The sequence below is a fragment of the Thermobia domestica genome, chromosome 18 (genome assembly GCF_964235325.1).
Source record: "Thermobia domestica chromosome 18, izTheDome1.hap1.1, whole genome shotgun sequence".
In the NCBI taxonomy this organism is placed as follows: domain Eukaryota; kingdom Metazoa; phylum Arthropoda; class Insecta; order Zygentoma; family Lepismatidae; genus Thermobia; species Thermobia domestica.
In genome coordinates, this window is record NC_137471.1 from 42483182 (window position 1) to 42495359 (window position 12178).

Consider the following 12178-nt stretch of genomic DNA (forward strand, 5'->3'; position numbering starts at 1 on the left):
TTTTTTTCAAGTTAGATTCCCAATTTAATTTACAAGAATTATTTATGAAAGTGAGCTGAATTACTTAAAGTAATGGACTAATTAGGGTTACTCTTATTCAACTGAAATATTTAAGCTTTCTTTTAAAATATAAAGTTACTCAATATTCTCAATGAAATAAACAGTTTAACCAAAGCAAAAGAAAGCACACAGTCCTAGTTTTAAATTTAATGTTTAACTTTAATAGCGTTAGGGGGGCGCGGTGGCTCAGTGGTAGAGCGTTCACCTCTGGTGCTTGGGGTCCCGGGTTCGATCCCAGCCCCCGCCAAGTGAACTTTGTGGTGGACAAACACCGTGCTCGTGGGTTTTCTCGGGGTTCTCCCGTTTCCTCCCACTTTCTTCATTCCACCATTTCATTCATTTCTCATAATCACCGTCTCCTTTAGCCTAACCGGCATAAGCCTGGGACGTAAAACTCAAAGATTTCATTTCATTTTAATAGCGTTACTAAATTTAATAAAATTTCCCTTTACTAAGACCCTTTCAATGTTCCCATTTAATCAATGGGAAGAGTTTAATGAAATTACTACTGTTACCAATTCAATCAAATTTACAATTACAGTATTTCTTTGACAGGATAATAATCACGCGCTATTTTAAATGGTTTAAATATTGTTATCATGAACATTAGCTGATTTGTTAGGCAATTCACCCACTTAGAACACTAAAGCACTAGGTTAAACGGATCCTTCATAGATTTTACTGTACCCTTTAGTTTAGAATCATTAGCACGATTACAAAATTAATGCCATTTTAATCACTTTACAGTTATTCTCATTATTTATGAAAGGTACGGAAAGTTCTCACTATTTGGTTCCGAACACTTATATACTCCTTCCCTTTTTGAAAGAAGGATACAATACAAGTTGTCAGTTCATTTCGATAATTCACACCAATTTGCACAGCACTCTTATTTCATTATTCAATTAAACGACCAAATTTCTTTCGATTATTACGGAAATTTACTAGAAAAACGACGTAATACGTAAAATAATCACAATCAACATCTTATAATGCAAAACACAGATAAAGTTATACCCATTATACAAAGCAAAGACAACTATTTCCCCCAGCTCGAAGTTTAAGCAGACAAGACTGCAAATTTACAAAAAAAAAAAAAAAAAAAGAACTACTTTTTACCTTTCGCTCCCAATCCTTTCGCTTGACCGAAAAACTTCAGAAACATGGGAAGAAAATATGTGAACCACATTCGACCATTACGTCAACGAAGACTCAGAGGGCGAATTTTCATGCAAGCGTTCGTTACTTGCGATTCCTCTATGTAGCCAACAGTAAATTGTGTTACACGTAGAACCGTAGTTAAACAACTTTCCCATCTGGCTATTCAGCCACATCGTAAGCAAAGAACCACAACGAACGCTTGCATGAAAATCTCTCTTCACTTGTTTATCGAAGAAGTTGATCGCTTACAAACAAGTTTTAAAAAAAAAGATGTTAAAAATTCTGCTGCACATTCTTTTCTCAATGTCTTGGCTAAAACCAATTTCAATGAATCATTCACCAAGTTAAAGAGAATTTTAAGATGCTCTTTAGGATGTTTACTATGAGCCAGAACAATTCCCAATAATTTCATTTTACAGATTAAAAACAACTTTCTCTTTTTTTAAAGAAAAAGTAAAAGAATTCGATTTTTCACATTTGGAAGAACAAAATAGGTAATAATTATTGCAAACGTTACACATGATAATTGCAATTACACCACCTAAGTTTAATGAGCAGCGATTATATATGAGATATTACGAAATATTAACTTTGATGACCTAATGCATGATTTTGGCATATCAAAATTTAGAAAAGTCATTTTATAACGTTAGGTTTACAATAAGAAAGCAAATTTTTGTCTTGAATATCGCCTTCACATCCACAAATAGAATTACTTGGGTCTTCAAGATTGGCATATTATTATTATTATTATTATTATTATTATTATTATTATTATTATTATTATTATTATTATTATTATTAAGAAAGAGATTTTATTAAGAAACTACTAGACAATAGCTATAATAGTGAATATTGCTTGCATAATATAGGCATAAGCGTACCAATGTATAATACAAGAAATATTTCAACATTAGTTCCTTTGAATCCGAAATCTGTAATTTTAAGAAGATTGACCAATTCTTTTAATTTAGTTTAATTTTTTTATCAGTATAAAAGCATGAATTTTAGAGCTTGACAAATATTATTTTTACTATTTATGACGACTATTTTGATACTAAAAAAAGGTGTTAATTTGACAAGGAATTATTAATCCGATATTATTTTACTTTATTTTATCATTATGTTTTAGTGTTTTGGTATGTAGCTTACATTGTATGTAATATGTGTTTATCTTGTCTGATAAAGTGCTGTATTTTTGCCGTTGGGCTGTTCATGGCACAGAAATAAACATTATTATTATTATTATTATTATTATTATTATTATTATTATTATTATTATTATTATTATTATTATTATTATTATTATTATTATTGAACATTATGAAATGTGATAGGGGTTTCACTTTTACTGCCGGGGATCTAAGAAAGTCTTGATTCGCCCCTGGCGGTAGAGGCGTTTTCGAAATTGGTCGTTTTTATATTTATAACTTAAAGTTTTCCATCTTAAGATGTTAAAATCTTAATTCTGAACACAATTTGAATTTATATATAGACTTCCGCACTTAGATGAGCGCGAATTGATGAAAATTCTAGAATTCTTGCTACGCTAATATTTCTCTGAAGATCTTGGACGTGATTTTGTAGATGAAATACAAAATAATTCTATACAAAATTGAGTAATTTTATCTAATCGGACAAACACATGGATTAATGAAAAAATCTTCTGTAAAAGCTTGGCAAGATTGATTATAGTCCTATAACTTCCATATCTTGAATTTTCTTCTCCCTGAATATGAAACAGTTTCATTATACTTGCTGTTAGGATTGAATATAGGAGGTATGTTTGACTCTCTCCATTTTAATATATATTCTTCTGTACATACATATACAATATTTTTTAAATTCAAAATAATTTAGCTCTGTCAAAATAATTTTGACAAGAATCATTCAACATATTTATCACTCTTATATTCTTCAATCGAACATTGGACTATTCGTACCACAGTTCTTTTTTTTTTTAATTATTTTTTTAAAACCTGTTACATTCTTGCAGTTCAACGGGTTCTTTACAGGGTGGGATGCTGACTGCCACGGGTGCTGACTGCCACAGCCAATTATTGGTGCTGATTGCCACGACTGGCGCTGATTGCCAATATCAAGGTGCTGACTGCCACGATGGCGTGCTGACTGCCACGATGGCGTGCTGACTGCCACGAGCCTGAGAGAAAGTTGCTAGACGTAACATTACCGGACGCCAAGAAGCATGAAAGAAACTAGATGATCTTTAGGATCGTGTTGTTTAGACCAACACCTAACAAAAGTAAACAGGTCTCTGTATGTACACTCATGTCCAAAATTATTGTCACATGATTATAAATATGTTGTTCTAGTAATATAATTTGATAACGAATTCACCCGGTATTTCTTATAATGTTAGTAAGTGTATAATCGACAAAGACAAGTATGTGGTAAATTTCATGTCAAAAGAACAGTAAATAAGAACAATAAAACGAAAATAAAATTTTCTTGCCATTTGGTTACATTTTATTTTACTCATTATCATTTTCGTATTTACAATTCTTTTCCTATGAAATTTATCACAAATATAAATTTCCTGATTATACACATAATATAAGTATTAAAAGTACTCTGGAAAATTATCAAAATATATTCTTACAAGAAGACAGTTATAGATATGCGACAATAATTTCGGACATGAGTACTTTCAATTTTGTCAGGGAGCGGTGCGTACAAAATTGGTACGATTTATGTATTCTCACTTGAACTCCCTATGTCAGCATGAACTGTGTACAGCTGTGCAAATTGTTTCGAGCAGCTCTTGAAAGTTCCATCAAAAAAGCACTGCTGGCTGTATCTCACAAGGAAAGTTCAGGAGAAAGCACTCGCCTGCAAAGAAACTAAGCATGCCACTTGAAGTCCCAATTCATGCTGATTATAACAAGCTAATGAAATTCCTGTACGGTTGAGAACGGTTCGAGATATTCAACTTGGAAGTTTATATGAGAAAATGAGGATATACGCATTTATACGCATCAAGTACAACATAATTAGTAACGAATATTGACATACGAATTGAAAGCTATCGGAAGTAACAGAAAAAAAAGTGTTTCGCAATAACTAACGGGTTTGTTAGATATGATTAGTCATTACATTGTTCACAATAATCATAGGTTAGAGATGAAAATTGATCACTGTTGTTCTTCTGTTTTATGAAGAAATGACGCAGGCAAAATACTCCCTTGCACCATGAACATTTTATATTTGCAATTGTGTTGCATCCGTCAAGAAAATAGTTCGCAGAACCAAAGCAAAAAGCAAATTCGACAAGTGATTCAAAAGTTATAGGCCTATAATTTGTTCGTAACCTGGCTTGCAGAACGCAAACTGAAACAATCCAATGTATCGCGGTGATCGGAAGTGATTCGTATGGACACGAACTTTATTTGATTGTTTCGTTGGTACATTATAACGTCCAGATGAAGAAGATTCATACTATGTACAAATCTCCTGCCATAATTTTTGATTGATCGGAATCAATACACATCAAATGGTTGCACAAATCGTGTGCAATTCTTTGATATCTTCTCAACAATTAGATCTTTGCCATCCGTCATGCAACTTGTAATGGACAATTTGTCTGTGAATGGACCCCAGTGATCAAGCAATAGCAAGTTCAAACCATCAGGCTTCGCCATGGGTGAGAATACTTAACGCATTGAAGCGTGCATCCACTCATTTTCTCATATAAATTTCCAAGCTGAATATCTCGAACAGTTCTCAACGTACAGGAGTTTTATTACCTCTTATAATCAGCATGAATTGGTCCTTCAAATGTCATGCTTATTTCTCTGCAGGTGAGTGCTTCTCCCAAACTTCCCTTGTCAGCTGGCTTCAGACCATCATATCCATTAAATAATATAATAAAAACAATTAATATAAACAATGAAATGTTCAAATTGTACATATAACAGAAAAGACAATCCCTTTATAAACATCCAATTGCATGTCGTTCCACTTAGTGAGCAACTTTGTAACTTATAGGATGCCACATAGATTTGCTGTGATGATTACTAAATTAATCGCTACTAAATTAATTAACAATCATAAATTTAGTATGAGGGATTAATTCTTCTCTTTCCAAATACAGTTTCTCCAAGGCTCGTGGCAGTCAGCACGCCGTCGTGGCAGTCAGCACCTTCATATTTGCAATCAGCGACAGTCGTGGCAGTCAGCACCAATAATTGGCTGTGGCAGTCAGCACCCGTGGCAATCAGCAACTATCCCTTTACAGTACATTATTATACTGTGGCACATAGCTGGAAGCTACTCCAATAGTCAACGATATAAATATTTGGTTCGATGCAGGGGTAAAAGTGGATATGAAAAGGTGGGGGCACGGTAAATAGCGGCATGACGTCACGCCGTCCCCCTGCTTATCTTTGCCCATTGTAAGTTTTTAGGAACTGGGGGACGCCGTACATATTTTTTCGAGGTGGGGGACGGCGCTCCCCGCGTTCCCCCACATTTTTACCCTTGGTTCGATGATGTTGATGCGGCATTTATAAGTCCCTATACAAAAATTAAAATCCGAGATCACACACACGTAATGGTAGTATGCTTATTTATTTTCTCAGAGAATGTATTTATCATTTTCAAAAACATAGTTTTTTTTCTCTTTCTTTCTTCGAAAATGTGAACTTTCATAGATAAACTGCGTCATTTTACTTTTACAGTGCGGGGGTCATAGCCCCATAAGAGGGAAACAAAGCTACCTTATGTGCTTCATTGAAAGTGGAATTTTTGTTGCGTTAGTTATATGATGAACAAGATTTTTGAAGTAAGGTATTATTGGTATGATTATGAATAGACATTTCAATGGGTAGCTGTGCTAACAAAGAGTAACTACTATGTTAGTAAAGTAGCTACAATGTTAGGAATGGCAAGCTGCATATTCATAACTTCATTTTCAGTGCACTCAAGAGATATGATCATTGGTTAATTAATGCTTCTTTTCACAATTTCGGACGTTGGAATCTACAATTTTCATTGGGCTGGATCCAAGTTCAATGAAGGAACAGAACAAAATATACTTCTAAATATAAAACGAACAGGTGTATACCTTTTTCTGCTTTTTGATAGTCCCCATTTTTTCCTTGTTGATGCGTACTCCAAAAACTTCTTCCGTCAGTTGCTGTTCGAAAGTTAAACCCAACGTTCTTCTTTGGAGGATTATCGAGGAACTCTGCAAAACAAAAACCATATAAGTGTAGGTAAAAATAAATGGTATTTATACTATTGTTACGAACAAACACATATTGAGGAAATTAAATATAGGAATATCTCGATTTATTGCAGTTTATAATTTGATACAAAAGTTTCCAGGTACCTTTGGTGCAGATATCTAACCCTGCTACTCCGTTAAGGGGTGTCCAAATTGCTGAACATATTTTTCCGAAAAAAAATTCAAATAATTCCCGAATTTCCCTAAATTTACATCCGTAAAGCATGTACGTAGTATCATTCAAAACCCTGATTTACGAACCGGAAGGCTGTAAACAATGATATACGAATCATGATTCTAAGCTAATTAGAGTACAAGCAAGAGCTTTATGGAGAGTTTATTATTATGATTTCACGAATTTCACACTACATTATGCATTCAAAAATTTCTTTTATCTAAATACCAATTACTCAGATTTCAATTGCATAAAAAAATATCTCGAGACAAGGGAACGTGTTACTTTTTAAGGTACTCTTCGTTGATCCACTTGCACCCTAGGCCTGTCTAGGAGCACCTAAATACTTTACCGTAAAAAAACAATAAATAAATAAATAATAAAAGTCCTGAATTTTCCACCCGGAAGGTATATATTTCACATAATTGAAAAGCCTGATTCATACGAAATATAATGATATAGGAACCACGAATCCAAGGTAATTAGGGTAGGAGTAATAGCTTCCTAAGTAAAAGTCCTCAATTTTATTTTTAGAAAAACAATATTTTAAAAGTGTTATTGTGTGATAACAAGTATATGACTTTAATTGATATTAAGTATATAACTTTTATTTTGTAAACTAAATAGCAAACGTTATACTGTCATCAGAGCTTATTGTGGTATATTTAATGTAAATATGCGCTTAGAGTTTAATGTCTTACTTCAGTATCGTAACTATAAAAGAGATATGAATCTACAGCTTAACGTGGGATCCGACGACATGGATTCCGACAAAAGAATGTAAAAATGAGTTTGGTTGTTATGAAACAAGGAGGTAAAATTGAAAAATGAAGATCACTAAACTACCTAGGTATAAAGTACAAATAATAATACCCTAAAATGGTTTCCGGTTATTTTGGTGATTACCAGTGCTTTGTCTTAAATATTTGTCTATAAGAAATATACAGAATATGGCAAAGATATCTATACTAGACACAAATTTAAAGGCAAACGAGCGACTGCCACACACAGCAGTCTATGCCGTATACAAATTTACGGTCATTGACAAGTGAAAATACAATATTTCATGTACAAACATATGAAAACTATGTTGTTTAGTTTGTCGCAGAGGTCGTGCCTATAATCAACGGCGCCGACTTTTCAAAATTTATGTGAGTGCATATCAATGGTGGGACGTGTTATATATTTTCAGAGGAGTCTCGATATTTTTTGATTGGTTTCCTTTCAGTTAAAATCTTTTACGAACACTGTCATAAGGGCTGTGATAAAGTAAAATATACCGGTAACATAAGGATAAGTTGGGGCTGTCCTAGCTCAGTCGGTAACACGGCTGACTTAAACGCAAGAGAAACGGGTTCAAACCTGAGTCCAAGGTTAAGGAGAAGTTACTGTAATGAATATTCTGAACATATGTAACCGTAACATTAAGTGTATACTTTATACAACTTACATGATGCATAATGACTGCAAGAGCCAATGATATTATCAATACGTTTTTAAAAGAAAATACCACATTCGTACAAATTAAAATGAAAAAATCGTCATAAAAGAAAATAATTTTAATCGTATCACAGAAAGAACTGTGCAAGGATTTTATTGTGAACATAAACTGCAAGTAAACTTAAAAAAAAAAAAAAAAGAACAAGTGTGTTGCTTAATTGCCTTTGTACACACACATTTGAAACAAACAATTATGTTTTAGAGATTAGAAATTTTAATTTCTATCTGAATATTTTAATTGCTTATTATTTTTTGATAATGTCAAAAGAGAAATATTTATTTTATTTTGTTTCTTTCAAACTAAAAAATCTTGTGGGTGCGGCGCACCCACAAGATTATTTGTGTGGGTACTGGAGCGTCGGAGCACCTACGCAGTCGGTGCGCATGCCTATAATTTGATTCATCAGAATAAATGGAAGTTACATTAATAATGACACAGCAGCAATTTTGAGGGTATATGAGAGTTGTTTCGGACATCTTGATTGGTTAATCATCTGTTTCAACATTCTTTACTGTTCATTCCATTCTCAATAGGAGAATGAGTTGTCATTACTCGTACAACTTCAGTTTACTCTCAGATTCATCACAATCGAACTCTTAAGAATCATGTTGTACAAAACGGAATATATCAACGTAACGCAGATGAGTAGAGCTCTGCTATTATTAGGAGTTCGAGGCTCCGCCCTATATTTTCTTAAACATTGTATTTGGTATAAATTATTCCCTCGGTCACCACAGGCGCCTCGGTCGATGATTGGAATTTGATATTAGCTAACAAACATTCTATCAAGATTTATGTTGACATGTCAGATGTTACTTTTTTTTAAAGTCAGTTGCGAAAACTTATTTAAAGAGATCAATGATGGAAGATCGGAAAGTGAACCCCTGAAACAAAAATGTTTCACAATACGAGTCGGAACGTTTCGTTACGATTATTAAAAATATACGTGTCCCACATTATTATTGTAAAATATAATATGATACTGTACCTTGGTATCTCAAACGATTGAGAATGCGCGAAACATTTCCATTCAATACTTCTACAAATAAGTTAATGATACAATCACTTGCTAGTAAGCTTTCACGGATTTTCTTCTCGTCTACAACGAAGTTGAGATGTCTTGTCATTGTCTTCAGCCCAGTCCATATTTTTTTCAGATAATCTCTGAACTCTTCATACGTTTGTGGCCACAAGCAATCTACTGATGATTCATCTACCATCAACTTTCGAATAATTGTGTGTGCCTTTACCTGTAAGTACAGCAGAATATAATTCTATATTGGAAACGGATTTAGCTAAGCTACTTGTTACTAGGAATAAACAAAACCATCTTTCATTAAAAAAACAACAACAACAACTGAAAACTGGTTTGTAGAAAGCTCGAAGACCGACATTTCAGTTTTCTCCAAAACTGATTCGAGGTTTTACAGAAACCGGTTTCTAGATAAAAACGAAATCGAGATTTCAGTTTCTCCAAAACTGGTTGGTTTTTCAACAAAATCAGTTTTGATTTTTTTTCGAAAACCGGTTCGGTTTTTCATTGAAACCGGTTTCCGTTTCCTCCAAAAGAGCGTTGGGTTTTTATTGAAACCGTGTGAGTTTCGCCGATCTGTTCTTGTACTCATTTCCAAACAGGTTAATAAAGAAACAAAAGTTGAAACTTGGGCAGAAATATTCTTTTCTACATAGTTACCATTCAAAGTTTGACATTTTTCCCACCGTTACAGTACTTGCGAATGCCATCTTTGTAAAATTGGTAGATTGGAATTTGAGTCACGCCTCTCTTATGGAAGTGACGTCACTGCCATCTTGAAAATGCTTGTCATGCACAATGCTTTATACATCAGGGAAATGGAAGAAATCCGAAGGTGCAAAGATTTGGGGAATCGGCACACCATTCCTCGTCTGTAACTGCACCGATACGAGCACAAAATTAAAATACAGAACTATTTTATATCTTGATAATTCCTCTGTTTTAATCATAATGAATATTTAGAACCACAACCACCCAACTTTGGGAGGGCAAAACTCCCCCGATATTAAGAAAGAAAGTTTGCGAGTTTGTTTTGTGAATAAGTTCTTTCTTTCAAGCGTCTGTATGTTACCCTATCAATTGAGTCAAGCGCTGCCAAGCGGAGGAATTCGTAACTATTACAGAAGCTGACGATACACCAGTTGCGGAACGAGCTGCAACTGCAAACAGGCACCCCATGTTAAGAGACAGGCGCTCGCCGCTATATCCTCAATGTTACTGCTTCCAGTGGCAACGCTTGCTGCAACTGGAAATGTAAATCTCTCTCTTTCTTTCAGTTTTTTTTAAATTCATTTTTTTAGAAATGCATCAATACTGTCTTGCGCTAAAGAGCAAAGGTTTATTTTTTAATGATACACTACTTTAAAACCTAAAAATGTGTTTAGTATTAAAAAATTATCTGGTTGCACAACCATGCAACATATAGTACCAGCTGCCACTGTAACATGACCTTTTCTTTTCTTTTCGTTTCGTTTCTTTTCTTTTCTTTTCTTTTCTTTTCTTTTCGTTTCTTTTCTTTTCTTTTCTTTTCTTTTTTTTTTTTGCAGACATTTGGATTTTTGTTTTGTAGGAGGCGGCGAGTCAAAATGCTTCCACTGTTTTGAACTTTCTTTGCTTCCTGGATCAGAGTAATGAACCAACATCTCCTCCATTGTCACTAATCGGAAGAAGACAAATCTGTGTCCTGATTAGCGAGGTTCAATGATTCTCGTGGGCACTCCAGCCTTTGTTGCTTTCGGAATGGTGTAAGCAGAAGCGGGATCGACCATGTATATACCATTGACGTAGGTAGGTGATCATATATAATAATTTTCACAAGGAGCCTATACTTAGATGAACGTCCTAGCATATTTCTTTGATGGATATTTCACGATCTTCATGAAGGTTTAAATTTTTCGGATCATCTCATCATTCACTGCTGTTGAAGGTCTACCATTTCTTTCTTCATCCCTTATGTTCGAGCAACTCAATTAAAGCATCTGTGTAACTCAGTAACAATACTATACGAAGAGCATTCTTCATAATATACCGCAAACATTTCATCGTGAATATGTTTTGGAGCTTTGCCTTGCAGAAAGATGAATCGAATCACTGTTCTGTATTCCAATTTGTCGATTCTTGCACCTTCATTGCACCTTGAAGTCAGTATTTTCCTTGCATTGTCTCCTAATCCCTAGAGCAGATCTGCTGCTATGTCATCATCTCCAGTGGCCTTCCTCCTTCGCATGTCCTTGATAGCTCGTACTACTTCATTTTTCAATATACTGGGTTCTTTTTCTTCATCATCAACATCTTCTGCTTCGATAACAATATCTTTGGGGCGGTTCTTTTGGTCATACAGATTTTTTATGTACTCTTCCGAAACTCTAAGAATTCTTTGATGGTCAGTGACTACATGGCTTTGTTGATCTTCGATTCCAAATGTGCGTATGCATTTCTTAGCTTTCCCTCCTTATTCCTGTGCTTTCTGATACATCAGATCATATCTTCCACGCCGTTGAAGTTCCATTATTTATTCACATATCTGAATATATCTGTTCCATGTACTTTTTTTTGGCTTTGTTCGTCTCTCTTCTCAATTCATTATTCAGCTTTGTGTATTCTTTCATGTCCGTGCTTTACGCCCTTCTATGTTCTTCCATCTTCTTAAGCATCGCTTCAGTTACCCACGGTTTTCTCGGTGCTTTTTCCATCTTGCCAATGTTGTTATGGAGTGTGTCAAGTAGAATTTGTTTAACTTTTCCCCAACTATTTTCTACATTGTCTACCATATCGCCATCACACAGAATTTTCCTTCAATCTCTTCTTTCACATCACTGTCCTTACTTGTTAGTTGCTTTAAGCCCCATTTTCGATTTCTCTTCCCATTTTCTTGATTGTCTTTAAAAAGATTTGCCCTTCAGCCACTAGGAGGTTGTGATCCGAATCGATATCCGCTCCCGGTACTGTCTTCACGTCTCGTACACTATTCCTGAAACACTGCTTCACAAGAACGTAATCGAT

At 34.5% G+C, this 12178-nt stretch overlaps 1 protein-coding gene across 1 annotated transcript in view; it reads right to left on the bottom strand.

Moving 5' to 3' along the window:
* LOC145675567 (uncharacterized) overlaps window positions 1-9386 on the bottom strand; it is a 43578-nt gene extending 34192 nt beyond the window's left edge. The window contains exons 1-2 of the mRNA XM_081746085.1: window positions 9131-9386; window positions 6305-6427 (exon numbers count right to left, since the gene is read on the bottom strand). Of these exons, the coding sequence (XP_081602211.1) occupies window positions 6305-6427; window positions 9131-9362 (355 nt within the window). The 5' untranslated portion in view covers window positions 9363-9386. The remainder of the gene's footprint in view (window positions 1-6304; window positions 6428-9130) is intronic.
* Window positions 9387-12178: the final 2792 nt, after the last annotated feature.